This window comes from Saccopteryx leptura, chromosome 10 (assembly GCF_036850995.1).
Source record: "Saccopteryx leptura isolate mSacLep1 chromosome 10, mSacLep1_pri_phased_curated, whole genome shotgun sequence".
In the NCBI taxonomy this organism is placed as follows: Eukaryota; Metazoa; Chordata; class Mammalia; order Chiroptera; family Emballonuridae; genus Saccopteryx; species Saccopteryx leptura.
In genome coordinates this window covers 39,773,111-39,790,806 of record NC_089512.1, presented here as the reverse complement: position 1 = coordinate 39,790,806, position 17,696 = coordinate 39,773,111, and the positions used below count along the sequence as shown (strand labels likewise).

The following is a 17,696-nucleotide window of genomic DNA, read 5'->3' as shown; positions in this document are numbered from 1 at the left end:
GTGCGGGGGACCTGGGTTCGATTCCTGGCCAGGGCACATAGGAGAAGCGCCCATTTGCTTCTCCACCCTGCCCCCTCCTTCCTCTCTGTCTCTCTCTTCCCCTCCCGCAGCCAAGGAGGCTCCATTGGAGCAAAGATGGCCCGGGCGCTGGGGATGGCTCTGTGGCCTCTGCCTCAGGCGCTAGAGTGGCTCTGGTCGCAACATGGCGACGCCCAGGATGGGCAGAGCATCGCCCCCTGGTGGGCAGAGCTTCGCCCCCTGGTGGGCGTGCCGGGTGGATCCCGGTCGGGCGCATGCGGGAGTCTGTCTGACTGTCTCTCCCCGTTTCCAGCTTCAGAAAAATACAAAAAAAAAAAAAAAAAAAAAGTTGCAGGAGTCTGTCTGACAGAAATGAGAGGTAAGGCCTCTTTGATGGAATCATTGCCATCTCAACCCATCCCATGCTACCTTCTGAGAGCCCAGGGATGTACCAGGCATTCTGTAAATATTAATAATAACTGTGATGATTACTGTTCATTTTAGAATACAGTTTGTATATTTACTATGGGCTGCTAATTTTGCCAAGTCTTCATTATTTTGTCCCAAGTAAAGATAGGAAAAAGTAAAGAATAAATAAGGTTGGCCAGACCAGGCGGTGGCGCAGTGGATAGAGTGTTGGACTGGGATGCGGAGGGCCTAGGTTCGAGACCCCGAGTTCGCCAGCTTGAGCGTGGGCTCATCTGGTTTGAGCAAAAGCTCACCAGCTTGGACCCAAGGTCGCTGGCTTAGGCAAGGGTTACTCAGTCTGCTGAAGGCCCATGGTCAAGGCACATATGAGAAAGCAATCAATGAACAGCTAAGGTGTTGCAAGGAAAAACTGATGATTGATGCTTTTCATCTCTCTCTGTTCCAGTTTGTCTGTCCCTATCTATCCCTCTCTCTGACTCTGTAAAAAAAAAAAAAAAGAATAAGAATAAATAAGGTTGTCTTATTAGCCTAAACTTCATTTCTTATCATTCATTTCAAATAAAATATTTCATTTATTTTCAAGTGTGAACAATTCTACCTTCTTCAGGTTAACAGAAGCTTGAACAATTAGCCTGAAGATTACCTTGGTAAAAGGCTCCCACTAGTGGTCAGTACTTTCCCATAAAATAAATAAAATGATTGAATGAAATGTACTCTTTTTAAAAAACAAATTATTTATAAAATTAAATTTAATGGGTTGACATTGATCAATAAGGGTACATAGGTTTCAGGTAAACATTTCTGTTAGAAAAATATACTCTTTCTTAAAAGGAATTTTAGTACTTCTTTTCCAGCAGGAGCTGGATAAAGAGTCATTCTGAAAGGATCAAGTTGAAATTCTTCTATTTCTCTTGCAAAGCCCTTCCACCCTGGCCCTGACCCCTCAGGCCTCATACTGGTCCCTGTCTCTGCGGAGCCTTTGGCCATGAAGAGGCTCTGCAGTTCCTGAACAGGATGCTTTCCTGCTTTCGGGCCTTTGCTTATGCTGCTTCCTTTATCTGGAATCACCCTTTCTCCTAACGTTTTATATTAGTAAACTCCTGATATTTCTGAGGTGCCAGTCCTTCTGTGAAGGCTTCTTTGCATAGTTATTATACATTTCTGTGGAACTTTTCAAGTCAGATATGGCTATGAACTTCCTTTTTCGCTCCATAGTGCATGCACTGATGTAAAAATTCCTGGTTGTTCATTTTACCCCCAACACATCCCAAATATCTGATAATTGCTTAATGAATGAAAGTAGTGACAGAGCACTGCATATAATAAGCATTCAAATATTTGTTAAATGAAGTAAAAATATTATTTAAATCGCTCCTTATATATGAATTCCAACGAGGCATACTTGCAAAAAGTTGCTTTTTCTTAATTCTGTTGAAGTAATTTTTCCACTCCAAGATCTGTTCACTGTGTAGAATATTCTCTGAATAACCTGGTTCCAAAGGAAAACAAAACCAAATAAAAATATTAAAGATATCAGTTACTTTGACAAAGGCCATTGCATCTTATGAATATACTTTGAGCCAGTTAAGTTTTGGCTTTCTATGTCAAGTGTCATTTCTAGTAAAAAATAACACTCTTTAAAAAATCTACAGCCATATAGTTTGCATCTGCCCCTATGAATCCAGGAATAAAAAACAATCTCTGCTCACAAGTCTGCATTTCCAGCTGCCTACTTTATGTTCACCTTTCATCTTACACAGCAATACCGGATTCAAGTAGTGCTTACTGGGCTGGCTGCTTTGGAAAGGTAAATAAGGTGAAAAATACATGCGGGTTTGCTTAACAATGAATGGGTCAGAAGAATGGCTGCCAATGTGAGAGAATCATTATTCTGGTGATTATAGCCTTATTCACTGGAGTCCTAAAGACTTACAGCCTTGCAGAGTCTCTCTAGAAACACAAATACATCTGCAATAATTTCCTTTCCAAGTCCTTATTTGGACATTAACAATTCTGTTGTTGGCTAGTGTTTTACTGATTTTAACAGATGTGAAACTTTGGAGAAGACATTGGACAAGGTGGGAGGGAGGGGATGGGTATCAAATGTGTCTGAGATTGAGGAAGTGTGTGCTGTGGTGTAGGGGCGAATCAGAAAAGAAACACAAGGCTGCAATACTAGAGGTAGGGGGCCATAGTGCATTCTCAATTTTACCTGGGGTTACTCCTACCCAGTAACTTCCCTTTGGCCTATTAGATTTTTTTTTCTCCAAAAGGAAGCAGTGATGAGAACAATTTAAGTAGCTTTTTGGATTGCTTTGGTTTTGATTTTAATTGTCTAATAACATAGAAATCCTGTATCCTTGATTCCTCAAAAAATTGAAAATCAAACTGCCTTTTGACCCAGCTATCCCACTTTTAGGAATATACCCCAAGAACACCATAGAACAGCTCCAAAAGGAGAAATGCACCCCTATGCTTATGGCAGCATTGTTCACAATAGCGAAGATCTGGAAACAGCCCAAGTGTCCGTCAGAGGACGAGTGGATTAAAAAGCTTTGGTACATATACACTATGGAATACTACTCAGCCATAAGAAATGATGACATCAGATCATTTACAATAATATGGATGGACCTTGATAACATTATACGGAGTGACATAAGTAAATCAGAAAAAACTAAGAACTATATGATTCCATACATAGATGGGACATAAAAATGAGACTCAGAGACATGGACAAGAATGTGATGGTACGGGGGGGGGGGTATGGGGGAGGGTGAGGAAGGAGAGGGGGTGGGGGGAGAGGAGGGGCACAAAGAAAACCAGATAGAAGGTGATCGGAAGGCAATTTGACTTTGGGTGGGGGGTATGCAGTATAATCAAATGTCAAAATAATCTGGAGTTTTCTCACAGCATATGTACCCTGATTTATCAATGTCTCTGCATTAAATTTAACAATAAAAAAAAGAAATCCTGTATCCCTGTTGGTTTTATCATGGAAGAGGTTAGATCCCTTTTAAAAGTTATTTTAATGCAAAAAGAACAAAAAAGGGAAGACATTTGGAAATCTATTCAAAAAGTAGACCTAATGAGTGACTAAACTACCATTCTGCTTCTGGATTCTTTAGCAGAGTGACTCTCAAACAAAAGAAAAAACTAGCCTCAAGATGAAGGTCCAGACTTCTACCCAGCATTCCTCACCCCACCCCTTCTACCAGTGCTAACTCCTTCTGACCCATCAGAATCTAGCTCAGTTGCCAACTCCCTAGGAAGATCCAGAACAGGTACTGGGGTGGAGCTCTGACTTCTGTGCTCCTGTCTCCTTCAGTTATCCTGTGGTTATATTCTAAATACTAGTGCACCTGACCATCATCACCTTCAAACTCTAAGGAATTTGGTTTTTCTTGACTTGCATGCCAGTGCCTGACATGGTGCTCTGTGTATATTATCTGGTCAATAATTGCCTGATAATTTTTTTTTTATTTGAAAGAGAGAGTGAGAGAGAGAGGGACAGGAAAGGAGAGAGGGTGAGGAGCATCAACTTATAGTTGCTTTCACTTTAGTTGTGCACTGACTGCTTCTCGTACGTGCCTTGACCAGGGCCAAGCCAGTGTCCCCTTGCTCAAGACAGTGACCTTGGGCTTTTCATGCCAGTGGCCTTTAGGCTCATGCTGGAGAGCTTTGACGTCGTGTGGACAATTCACTACTCAAGCCAGCAACCCCGTGCTGATGACCTAGTACTCAGAGCCAGAGACCTTAGGGCTTCAAACTGGTGTCCTCAGTGTTCCAGGTTGATGCTTTATCCACTGCACCTCCAACAGTCAGGCTAGTTTTTTCAAAAATTGAGTTAATTGACTACATTATATCAGTTTCTATATATTATGAAATAATCACCACAGTCACTCTCCTTAACATCTCTCATCATACATGGTTACAGAATTTTTCCGCACTGTGATGAGAAATTTTAAGATTTACTCTCTTAACAACTTTCAAATATGCGATATGGTATTATTAACTGTTGTCACTATGCTGTATATCACATCCCCAGATCTTATTTTATAACTAGAGTTTGTACCTTTTGACTCCCTTCACTTATTTCTCCCTGCCTGTGGTAAACACCAATCTGTCTCTGTATCTATGAGTTTGGTGTGTGTGTGTTTTTTTTTAAATTCCACATATAAGTGAGATCATACAGTATTTATCCTCTGAATTATTTTACTTAGCACAATGCCTTCAAGGTTGTCAACACTGTCATAAATTAAAATAATTCATTCTTTTTTATGGCTGAATAATATTCCATTGTGTAGTTTTGTTCATCCATTCATCTGTTGATAGATACTTAAATTGTTTACATATCTTGGTTATTGTAAATAATGCTGCAATTATCATGGGATGCATATATCCTTTTGAGTTAGTGTTTGCATTTTCATCAGATAACTACCCAGAAGTGGAATTGCTGGATTGCATGGTGGTTTATTTTAATGTTTTGAGGAACCTTTATACAGTTGTCCATAGTGGTTGCACCAATTGATATTCCCATCAATAGTCCACATTGCCACTTATTATTTCTTGTCTTTTTGATAACAGCCAGGTATGAGGTGATATCTCACTGTAGTTTTGATTTGCATTTCCCTGATGACCAGTGATGCTGAATATCTTTTGATGTACCTGTTGGCCATCTGTATGTCTTCTTTGGAAAAGTGCTTGATAAATAAATGAGATTTGAAAGCTATGTAACAAAGATTTTTGTGTTACATCTGTGACAGAAACATATGGGTTGGTTTCATAACTAGTTGAATAAATCTATTCAGAGTTTTGAATAGCAGATGGATGCCAATCCTAGAAAGGTCTCTAATTAGTATTTCACGTAAGCAGTATTATTGTCTATGATTTATAGATAGATTGATATAAAATGTGCAGAAAACATAAAATAAGGGTAAATATATTATTAATAATTTAATTTAATATATGTGTAAATAATTTATTTAATTAAATAACATTTTTTATTTAAATATTTCATTAAATAGTAATTATTGTGAAAGATACTACTAATGTAGTAAACATTTACTCTTAAGGAAAAATTAGATTAGACTCATTAGTCAACAGAGCCAAATATCAACAGTACAACTGAAATTTCTTTTGAGAGCCAAAATTTTTAAACTGTATAGGTAGGTACATTGTTATTAACTTAATTAGGGTACTCCTAAACTGATCTTTGCTAAAAATGTCCTCAATCTGATTGAGCCCCATCTGGCTCATGAGCCATGGTTTGCCGACCACTGGTAGAGCATAGATATGACCAAGATCTATCTGAATGGCTATCAGATGGAAGCAGCTGACTTTTCTGTTTTGTAGCAAAGAGCAGAACTAGAAGCAGTGGATAGAAATGCCCTTATACTGAAGTGAGGTTTCTTCTCACCATAATTATTTAGACAGAACTTGTCAGGATTCCTGCATTAGGTGAAATGAGACTATCTGTGTCTAATTTCCCAACTGTCCCCAATCACTCTGACTCTGACTGAGGTGTTTCAAGTAGAGAATGTGTCTTTTTTTTTTTTTTTTTCAGAGACAGAGAGAGAGTCAGAGAGAGGAATAGATAGATAGGGACAGACAGGAACAGAGAGATGAGAAGCATCAATCATTAGTTTTTCGTTGCACATTGCGACACCTTAGTTGTTCATTGATTGCTTTCTCATATGTGCCTTGACTGTGGGCCTTCAGCAGACCGAGTAACCCCTTGCTCAAGCCAGTGACCTTGGGTTCAAGCTGGTGAGCTTTGCTCAAACCAGATGAGCCAGCGCTCAAGCTGGCGACCTTGGGGTCTCAAACCTGGGTCCTCCGCATCCCAGTCCAAAGCTCTATCCACTGCGCCACTGCCTGGTCAGGCAAGAGAATGTGTCTTAATTAACACTGTATTAGCACTAGCTTGGCAGAAGTTCATATAAAAAAGCTGGAGGACTTTTAACAAAGATTAAAATATATATATGAAAATAAATGTTAATATCATGTATCACAGTTCCATGTCTTCTCTCTCAAGTTAAAGCCAATTTTGATACATATTATTACACCAAATTTTCCTCTGTTGAACATTTTTAGATTTTTGTGCTTATTTCTTGATTTTGAATATAAATTCATCTTAAAGTCTAAGTTTCCTGTCTCTATAAATTTTGTATTTATATACTTCACAAATATTTTACATTACTTATATAAGTACTGTGTTACACTTAAAAATTACAAATTTTTAATCTGTATTTTTGCTTTTTATTCTTTTCATGTTCAATTTTTGTTTGACAGAATGTTTAAAATTTGCAAATGTTTAGACTGTTAAACATTTCTTCTTTTAGCCTCTTTTTATCTACTTACCTAATACTATAAAAAATGTATCTATATTCCATTTTTTCATTGCCTAAATCTCCTTATTTAGTGCCCTCCTTCACTAGCACATTGATTGGTTTCCACGTTACTGATTCAGCATTTTAGTTTACCGAGGTATGAGCACCATCTAGTGGTTAGAGCCTGTAGCTGCTGGTTCTACATTACATTTTTCCTTCTGTAATACCACTTTAGGACAATAAAAAAGAAATAACCTACATTAAAAAAATATGGAACAAAAATTTAAGAAGAATAATAATTGTTTACTGTCAGTGAAAGGAATGAAATTTGACACTTTTTCACTATATTATCTCTAGTCAATTTGATAGACAATTTGAATCATAAGTCAGTTTTCTTTCTTTTTCTTTATTCTTATTTAAATGGAGACCTCTAATTCACAACTATAGGTCACCAGAAATGGAAATAAGCATTAGGTGAATCTGTCTGATAGTTTCTGAGGGGTGGTCGAATGCAGACACAAATGAGAGACTGCTCACTGGAGGTGACTTAAAAGCAGATGAATATACTCGTGCTGGACGTCGGGCTCTTCTACTTGGCAGGGAGTGGTGAAAGGGTTCCTGATCCACCTTGGGTAATATGGCTCTGAAAAGTATTTCTTCCTGGTCTTCTGCAGAATTTTGACATTAAAAAACATCTAATAAAAATCAGTTCTTTATCTATCAAGAGGAAAAATTCTTTTTTTTTAATACAGAGACAGAGAGAGTCAGAGAGAGGGATAGATAGGGACAGACAGACAGGAATGAAGAGAGATGAGAAGCATCAATCATCAGTTTTTCGTTGCAACACCTTAGTTGTTCATTGATTGCTTTCTCATATGTGCCTTGACTGTGGGCCTTCAGCAGACTGAGTAACCCCTTGCTCAAGCCAGCGACCTTGGGTTCAAGCTGGTGAGCTTTGCTCAAACCAGATGAGCCTGCACTTAAGCTGGCGACCTTGGGGTCTCGAACCTGGGTCCTCTGCATCCCAGTCCGATGCTCTATCCGCTGTGCCACCGCCTGGTCAGGCAAGAGAAAAAAATTCTTAAGGGGAAAGAGTTAAGCTGTTAGTGATGAGCAGCTTCCACCACAGTTTAGTCATCTCAGCAAATATCAGTGCCTTGGCCTCAACAGTTAAAATCCTGGCATTTCAGCCAGACATGATGGATTCAGGTCAGTCAAGACACTGAACACATCAGTAAGACACCATCTGGAAAGGCCACAGAAATATCTTTTTATTGTCAGCACCAATGTTATAAAGAAGTATTTTCAATCTCAACACTTATTTTAAAAACTCATGTGAGCACCTCTTTCCTCAAAAGTCAGCACATGCCAGTTAGGATAAGTGGAGACTTATTCACTGGTAATTCCTTTGCATGGCATGCAAAACTGCAAACTCAAGGGCTATAATTTGTTAGTATTTCCAATTTTCATTTTCACTCAATATCAAAGTGGGTTTTTTTTTTCCATTGCCATCTCTTCTCTAGAAATAAAGGAGAATAGGAGTGACACCAGGTGTAATCTCTTATTTGGGTAGTAATGTCATTTGCTTGTATGCATAGTTGATGTTCTGTCTTTCAGCCTAAAAACAGTTACAAAACAAACAAGCAAAAACTCTTTTTCTATAGCATAGGTTTTCAGTGATAAATATAAAAAGTTGCCCAACTTTTCTTCATCATGTATGTGCCACATATAAACTAATGTTTGAATCATACTCTTGTCAGCAGTTTCTTCCAACAATAAAGTCAAATAACTGAATAACTCTAGTTTGCAAACAAAATATATAGGGTGGGGCAAAAGTAGGTTTACAGTTATAAGTATGTGAAAGTTTATTCTTGTATTATTTATTAATTATTGTATTATTTTCCATACGAACAACTGTAAACCTATTTTTATCCCACCCTGTATTAACTGTTCTACACTGTGTGCCATTGAGATTATATAACATTCAATAGGGTCCTTTTGCCTTTTCTGAGATACTTGTCATTAATTCTGAGGCTGGTCTTTGTAAACACACTAGAAGTAGTGTGATCTCATCTGTCTTTGCCATGAGCAGGGTAGAGAATTATGCCTCTCTAATTTGGCCAACTTTTATGCCTTTAATAACAAAATTAATTAATTTCACATCAGAAAGCATATGTTGTATTTGTACTAGAAAAACTCACTGTATTCTAAAATAATGTAAAAGTTTAAATGACTTCATGCCATTGACTAACTTTTTATTTTATTTTTATTAAGTGAGAGGCAGGGAGGCAGGGAGGAGGAGAGGACAGCCTCCTACATGTGCTCTGACCAGGACCCACCCAACAAGTCCCCTACAGGGCAATGCTCTGCCCATCTGGGGCCAACTACTCCTTTCCTCAGCAACTGAGCTATTTCAGTACCTGAGGTGAGGCCATGGAGCCATGCTCACTGCCTGGGGCCAAAATTCTCGAACCCGGCTGCAGGAGGGTAGGAGGGAGAGAGAGAGACAGAAGGGGGAGGAGTGGAGAAGCAGATGATTGCTCCTGTGTGCCCTGACCGGAAATCAAACCCAGGACTTCCACATGTTGGGCTGACTTTCTACTGCTGAGCAACTGGCCGGAGCCTGCTGTGATACACATATCTCAGTAAATACAGATGTACATTCTATTTTCTCAATTGGATTTTGCTTAATATTTATGATGCTATTTGAATTGCTTTGTTATCATTGTTTCCTCATAAGTACTTAATACTTTGACTACTTCTGAATAATAAATTCATTTTTATGAATTGGGATAAAGTAGCATAAAACTAACAATGAAGTATACATTTTTTGTGTGTGTGACAGAGGAGACAGAGAGGACAGACAGGGACAGACAGGCAGGAAGGGAGAGAGATGAGAAGCATCAATTCTTTGTTGCAGCTCCTCAGTTGTTCATTGATTGCTTTCTCATATGTGCCTTGACTGGGGGGCTACAGCATAGCGAGTGACCCCTTGCTCAAGCCAGCGACCTTGGGGTTTCAAACCTGGGTCCTCCGCATCCCAGTCCAAAGCTCTATCCACTGTGCCACCACCTCATCAGGCTGAAGTATAAAATTTAAAAACATAAATAATATACAAATGCCATGAAAACATTCTGCAGAGAAAATTAATTTCAGCCAATTAATTAGCCAATGTAGTTCTTTTTTTTAAACAATGCAATAAAATTTCTCAGTAATACATGAATAAAATTGTTTCATGGTTTTTTACCCTGAAGTTATAAAAATTCCTTGGAACCACTTGCTAGATGACCACAGATCATCAAACTTAAATACCAAATTAAAAAGTGTAGAGAAACAAAATTTACCTCTATTTTATAATTCTGTTCTTTAACATCTTTTCTAAGAATAAATTTCAATTAAAGGTCCTCTATACATTTTCTAAAGTGGTAGAAAGTTGAGCTAGATTATCTCAAAGACCTTCTCTAACTCTTAAGATTCTAAATTATGCTATTAATATACCCCAAGTTTACAGAACTGTCAACAATTAGAACCCAATAATTCCCTTTGAGACTGGAGCCAGAGTTAATGTGTAGAATCCTTACGCATGAATGATTTCACTTATTCGCTCAATAAATAGTATTTACTGTGCATCTACTATGTGCTAGGCACTATTCTCCATATTGGAGATACAGCAGTGAAAATATAAAGAAGTCCCTGCTCTCATGCAGTTTACTTACAGAGAAGAAGATGGACAATAAACAAATAAAAATTTAAATATCTGATGATCTAAGAGCTAAGAAGGAAAATAAAGCAGAACAAAGGAAGAGACAGTATAGGAGGAGGGCGCACAGGGAGAAGGAAGGTGAAGAGGCAGAAGGGAATCAGGAAGGCCTCACTAATAAAGAAACATCTGAGCACATATCTGCATGAAGTGAGAGAGCGGGCTGTGGGTAAATCTGTAGGAAGAGCATTCTGGGCAGAGCAAAGAATAAGAACGAAGGACCTGAGGCCGAAGTTGGGTTTGGTATGTTCTAGAAACAGGGAGGAGGCCACTGTGGCTGAAGGGGCAGGTGGTAGGAGAGAAGATCAGAAGATGGGGTGTGAGGGGGGCATTATGAAGCATCTGGGCAAGGACTCTGGCTTTTACTGTGAGTGAGATGGGAAACCACTGGAGGGTTTGAGCATAGGAATGACATGACCTGACATATTGTCAGAGGGTAACTGCTTTGTGGAGACTAGACTATAGGGCATTGAGGGTGTAAGCAGGGAGACCAAGTAGAAGTAATCCAAGTGGGAAAGAAGGGTGACACTGGGCCCAGGTGATTGTGGTGGAGGTAATTTAGTACAGTTAAGGTTAACAGGCTAAAATAACTTCTGAGACAGTCTTAGATGACAATGACACCTCCTGGCTTAAAGTCTCAAAAGTTTTGTGACAGATGAAAACCAATGTAAAAGCAAAGAATGAATTTTCTATAGGAGAAAAGAAACCAGCAGTTTTCTGTAACCCAACAAATTCATGGCAAACAAAAAGTACCCTAAGATGAGAAGACTGCCCTCTTTACTGGGGGACCTGAGCCAGAGGCCAGAGCCATCTAACTTGAGTGTGGCTGTGAATGTGAGGTGTGTGCGGGCTCATCTCTGGGAGCTAGGGCTGAGGAAGCCTGACATGGCTGCTGGGTGCTCCTACTCATAAGTCACCCCCTGCCCGGCATTGATGAAATAAGGCAGTACAAGAGAAACGGAATGAGAGCCCCTCATGAATAGATTGTGATTGTGTTATTTTAATTCTTACTTGATTTGTTTTCTGATTACACATAAGCTATTTCTTTTTTTTTTTTTTTTACAGAGACAGAGAGTCAGAGAGAGGGATAGATAGGGACAGACAGACAGGAACAGAGAGAGATGAGAAGCATCAATCATTAGTTTTCGTTGCGACACCTTAGTTGTTCATCGATTGCTTTCTCATATGTGCCTTGACCGTGGGGCTACAGCAGACCAAGTAACCCCTTGCTCAAGCCAGCGACCTTGGGTCCAAGCTGGTGAGCTTTGCTCAAACCAGATGAGCCCACGCTCAAGCTGGTGACCTCGGGGTCTCAAACCTGGGTCCTCCGCATCCCAGTCCGACGCTCTATCCACTGCACCACCACCTGGTCAGGCAAGCTATTTCTTAATACCAAGTCCATGTCTAACTTTGGGGTACTACAGACACATCTTTTTCTGGGAGAGACTTGACAATTCTTTTTGGTATTACATGCAAGTGCTAAAGATCACTAGGTATCAACATTCATGACATAGCAAAAGGAATACCTCTTAAGACTGACTGAACAGAATGAATATATTACTTAATTCTGTATACAAGAAACCCCATAAACACTAATTATATATTAGGAAGGGAAATAGATATAAATAATTAATTTCAATTTACTGTACCTTTCTTCCACTTAAAATAATCACTATAGCCCATGTACCTTTTGCATTAAAATCTGAAAGCCTGGAAACTAAACAGTGAGAAAAGGAGACTTACAGAGGTTTATTAAGACAAAAGAGGACCAGCTTACCGTGGTGATGTAGCGGGAGTGGAATTCTGGAGCATCTTTCAGGAACGTGAGGCCAGGGTGCGTATCCACCACATCCTGAAGAAAACAAACCAAAACTAAATAAACATACAAAAAACCCCACTAAAATCCTTACAGAATTTTGTCCTTCCTATAGAATATGCTGCCAGTTGAGCAAACTTGCTATTTTAGAATATTGAGCAATGCACTTAAAATTTAATTAATACTTTATTAAATTTAAATTGTATCATAAGCATACTTATGTGTGCTTTTTAATTATTTCAATAAAAAGTTAAAATTTTAATTTAGCTATATTTGGTGATTGCTGATTCAACTATTTTAGGTATGTACTGTAATTCTAACACACCAAGAAAGTCAGGGAAATTCATCCCACAGATCATGGTAGGGATTGCAGAAAGGATATAGACACAAGCTAACTGGAGTAATTCTTTCTTAACCTAAAGGCACAAGATTTTTTTTTTTTTTTTTTTTTTAGCGAGAGAGTGAGTGGGAGAGAAAGGGCCAGACAGCAGACAGGGCCAGACAGACAGGAAGGGAGAGAGATGAGAAGCATCAACTCATAGTTGCAGCACCTTAGTTATTCATTGATTGCTTTCTCATACATGCCTTGACTGGGGAGCTGCAGATGAGCCAGTGACCCCTTGCTCAAGCCAGCAACCTTGGACTTCAACCCTGCGACCTTTGGGCTCAAGCCAGCGAGCATGGGGTCATGTCCTTGATCCCACACTCAAGCCAGTGACCTCACACTCAACCTAGAGAGCCCTCATTCAAACCAGATGAGCCTGTGCTCAAGCCAGCAACCTTAGCGTTTTGAATTTGGGTCCTCAGTGTCTTAGGCCAACACTCTATCCATTGTGTCACCGCCTGGTCAGCTAAAAACTGTATGATTTCACATAGGTGGGATATAAAACTGAGACTCATGGACATAGATAAAAGTACAGCGGATACCAGGGGGAGGGAGTTCAAGGGAAGAAATATTGGGGGAAGGGTGTAAAGAGGGACAAATATAAGGTGAAAGAAAATGATTTGAATTTGGGTGATGGATATGCAATATAATTGACTATTCAAATGATGTAGTGATGTTTACCTGAAATCTATGTACACTTGTTGATCAATGTCACCTATTAAATTTAATCTTCTAAAAAAAAAGCCTTGTAGCCAAGTAGGTTGAAATCTATGTTAAGTTGTGTAAGCCAGCTAATGTCTATCAAAATAATTGTGTGGAGAAATCTGTTTTCAATTTAGAATTTTATTTACTTTATTTATTTATTTTAAAGATTTTACTTATTTATTTTAAGGAGGGGGGGTGACAAGAAGTAGTTGCTTTATTCTAGCTGTTCATTTGTTGCTTATCATATGTGCCTTGTCCTGGCAAGCCCAGGGTTCCAAACCTGTGACCTCAGTGTTCCAGGTTGGCGCTCTATCCACTGCACCACCACAGGCCAGGCTAGAATTTTATTTTCTTTAAAATCTGATAATCTTGTTCTCATGGATGACTGTTAGAATATTAAAACCTTGAAATACTGCTATTTTCCAATTATATTTTTAAAGCACTTTGAATAAGCCTAGAGAACCTATTAGAGATAATTACTGTCAACTTAATAACCAAAGGCAATAGCAATACCAACAGAGAAATAATTTATTAATTGGTAAGTCTTCAGTGGACAGATATCAGTTATACCTTTTTTCTTTGTTTCTTCAGATCAGTTAGCTATACATATCTAACAACACAATCTAAAATCAATGTACTTTACTACTTTTTAAAAATATTTTATTTGGAGATAATTTTAGACTTATAGAAGAGTTGCAAAAATATTACAGAGAAATTTCCTATGGCCTTTTCTCAGCTTCCCATAATGTTAACAACTTACAAGCCATAGTACAAAGATCAAAACTAGAAAATGAACACATCTGATACAATACAGACCTTATTCAAATTTAACCTGCTTTCCCCTAATGTCTTTTTCTGTCCCAGAATCCTACACTGCATTTAGTTTTTGTGTCTCACTTGTCTCTCCCAATCTGTGACAGTTCCTCAGTCTTTCCATGTAAAAGGCGAAAGATTTATGCGATCTGAAGAGAAACCAGAGTATAGTCTTTCCATGTATTTAATGATTTTGACACTTTAAATGAGCTCTGATCAGTTATTCTGTAGAATGTCTCTCCATGTGGTTTTGTCTGCTCTCTCATGATTAGATTGAAGTGATACTTTTAGCAGGTATACCGGAGAAGTGATGCTGTGTCCTGTTCAGTCATACAAGGAGTATGTAATGTTGAGATGTCTTATACTTGTGGTGTTCACTTTGAACACACTTGAAGTGATGTCTTCCGGGCTTGCCACCACAAAGTTATTATTTCCCCTTAATAACTGGTAAGTATCATGGGGTAGATTGCTTGAGACTATGAAGTCATTTCTCTGTAAACTTTTGCCCCTTGTTTTAGCAGCTATTGGTGGAACTTGACTGTGACATTTCTTTTGTGTTGGTTATCTAGTAGTGATTCTGTATTTCTCATTCCTTTGACATTTGTTAACTGGAATTCTTTGGAAAGAAAGAGCTCTCCCCTCTTTCCCATGTACTTACTTATTTGTTCAATTTATATCAGTAAATATTCATGGGTATTTATTTTATTTTAAGAATTATAATCCAATACTATCATTTATTTTGTTGCTCAAATTGACAATAGCTTTAGCCATTGAGAACTCTTATCAGGTTGGCTCCTGTGTCCTCTGGACACGTCCCATCCTTTTATGAGCACTTCCATATTTTCTGGTATTCCAAGATGGTTCAGGGTCATCGTATTTTCTTTGTTCCAGGCCTGGAATCAATTTTTTCTCCAAGTAGCCCTGGTTCTTTTTATTGTAGAATGGTATTTAGAAACCAAATTTGGGGGCCAGATGTGCTCATTACTACTAGGGTGTCATTGCTCCTGGGCCTTCTTAGCAAGCAGAGCCAGGAATATATGTATCTATACAAGCTATGCACACAGACATACTTATTTTTTCAGTATCTATCTATCTATATAATATATTAAAACTATGCAATCATACAGACACTCTGATTCCAATCCAATACCACAATTTCATTTTAGTTTTTCCCATTTCCTTTAAAACTTACAGAATTGCCACCCCATATGCCACTGTGAAACAAATTTACCAGCTAGAGTACAGTATTTTATTTACAGTATTTATGTACAGTTCACTTTGTCTTTAGTTTTACAGTATCCAGTTAAAATACTGTTTTTCAAGGTTACATAGGTTACCTTATAACCTTTCCTTCCTTTATTCTCTTTAATGTGGTTATGTCATTCATTTATAATACAGTTCAGTCCATTTGTTACTGTTTACATTCTATTTTTTATCTGTTTCCACAGGTCTTGGTTGATTTTAATCCTCTATTTCTTGGAGGAAAAGTATGCAAAACATTAATATGGTCTTAAGAATCAAAGCTAATGTAGAATTGACATCTTAACAATATCAAGTCTTCTTCCCACCCATAAAGACACATCTCTCCATTTATATAAATTTTCTTTGTGCCTGCAATATTTTGCTATTTCCAGTGTACAGTTCATACACATCTTTTGTCAGATTCATCTCTAAGTATGAAATATTTTGGGGTAATATTATAAACAGTATTTAAAATTTTCAATTTCCAATTGTTTGCTGCTAGTATAGTCAGAAAATTGATTTCTGTATCTTAATCATGTATCTCTAATCTTGCTAAACTCACTTTTTAAATACAGCTTTAGAAAAATTTTGGTATGTTGTGTTTTCATTTCATTCAGTTCAAAATACTTCCTAATTTTCTTTTTGATTTCTTCTCTAACCTATGGGTTGCTTAGAAGCCATTATTTAGTTCTCAAATATCTGAGAATTTTTTACAGATGTTAATATTTCTATTTAATTCTATTATGGTCAGAGAACATACTTATGAGCTGAATATTTAAAATTTATTGAGATTTGTTCTACAGCCCAGAATATGGTCTATCTTGGTAAATATTCTGTGTACATGTTAAGAGAATGTTTATTCTGTTGTGGCTGGGTGAAGTGTAATATAAATGTTAATCAGATTAGGTTGGCTGATAGTGTTGTTCCAGCATTCTATATCCTTACTGATTTTCTACTTGTTCTATTCACTTTTGAGAGCAGTACATGGAAATCTACAACTGTAATTGTGGATTTATCTGCACTGTTCTGTCAGATTTTGCTTCATGCATTTTGAAGGTCTCTTACTAGATTCATAAACATTTAGAATTGTTATAGCCTGAATTGATCCTTGTATTGTTCCCTAGCAATAATTTTTGTTATAAAAACTACTTTGATATTAATACAGCCACCTCAGTCACCCTCTTCCCCTTCTCTCTCTTTCTTTCACAGTACAGAGGCCTTTTGTTCTTACACTTATGCCATGAATTCACAGGGAATGGGCTCCAGCAGCTCAGGCTCCTTTCCACTGATCTCACAAAGTGTGCTTTTCTGTATGGAGCAGGCTGGTGCTTCAGTTGAACCCAAGTACACTTCCCTTTGGCTTCCTTTTTTTCCTGATCATTTTCCTTCACACTCTTTGAGTGCTTAATATGCTCAGTATGTACATCAATTCTTTTGTCAAGAATCTTGCTCTTAACTTGTTTGTTTACAACAATGCGTACCGCATGCTGGGTGACACGTAGACTCTTCCAGTTTTGCCATGGTAACATCTGTGGGATATCTTTTTTTTAAACAATGTCCATTCCCTTGATGTCAATAATATCATCTTTCTTGTAGATTCACATGTATGTGGCCAAAGGAACAATTCTGTTTTCTAAAAGGCCTAGAGAACAGAGAGCTGGAGTCTCTCCTTTTTCCCTTCATCTTAGTCATTTTGGTGAATTACTGGAAGATGGCAATTCAGGCTGAAAGGCCTAGCATTTTCTTTTCTTTCTGTGGCAAAAACCACAACATAAAATTCATCCTCCTAGCAATTCCAAGTGTACAGTACAATACTGTGAACCACTTGCACGCTATTGTGCAAAAGATCTCCAATCTTGCATGACTGAAACTTTATATCCACAAAACAACAACTCCCCACCTCACTCTCCCCACAGTCCCTGACGACCACCATTCTTCTATCTTTGTGAGTGTGACTACTTTGGATACCTCATATAAGTGTAATCACACAGTATTTACTTTTTTATGACTGGCCTATTTCACTTCGCATAAAGTTACTGAGGGTTGTCCATGTTGTTGCGTGTAACAGAATTTCTTTCTAGGCTAAATAATATTACATTGCATGTATATACCACATTTCCTTTACCCATTCATCCACTGATGGACATTTTAATTTGCTTTCACCTCTTAGTTATTGTGAATAAATGCTGCAATAAA

The 17,696-nt window shown here is 38.0% G+C and overlaps 1 protein-coding gene and 1 pseudogene across 6 annotated transcripts in view; both read right to left on the bottom strand.

The window, feature by feature from the left end:
* The window catches only part of PPP2R3A (protein phosphatase 2 regulatory subunit B''alpha), a 255,934-nt gene that overhangs the window by 107,766 nt on the left and 130,472 nt on the right, over nt 1-17,696 (bottom strand). For all 6 annotated transcript variants that reach the window (XM_066352130.1, XM_066352128.1, XM_066352132.1 and 3 more), the window contains 2 exons: nt 12,317-12,391; nt 1,850-1,936 (listed from right to left, as the gene is read on the bottom strand). In XM_066352130.1, the coding sequence (XP_066208227.1) occupies nt 1,850-1,936; nt 12,317-12,391 (162 nt within the window). The remainder of the gene's footprint in view (nt 1-1,849; nt 1,937-12,316; nt 12,392-17,696) is intronic.
* LOC136382466 (large ribosomal subunit protein eL21-like) lies at nt 16,734-17,195 on the bottom strand (annotated as a pseudogene).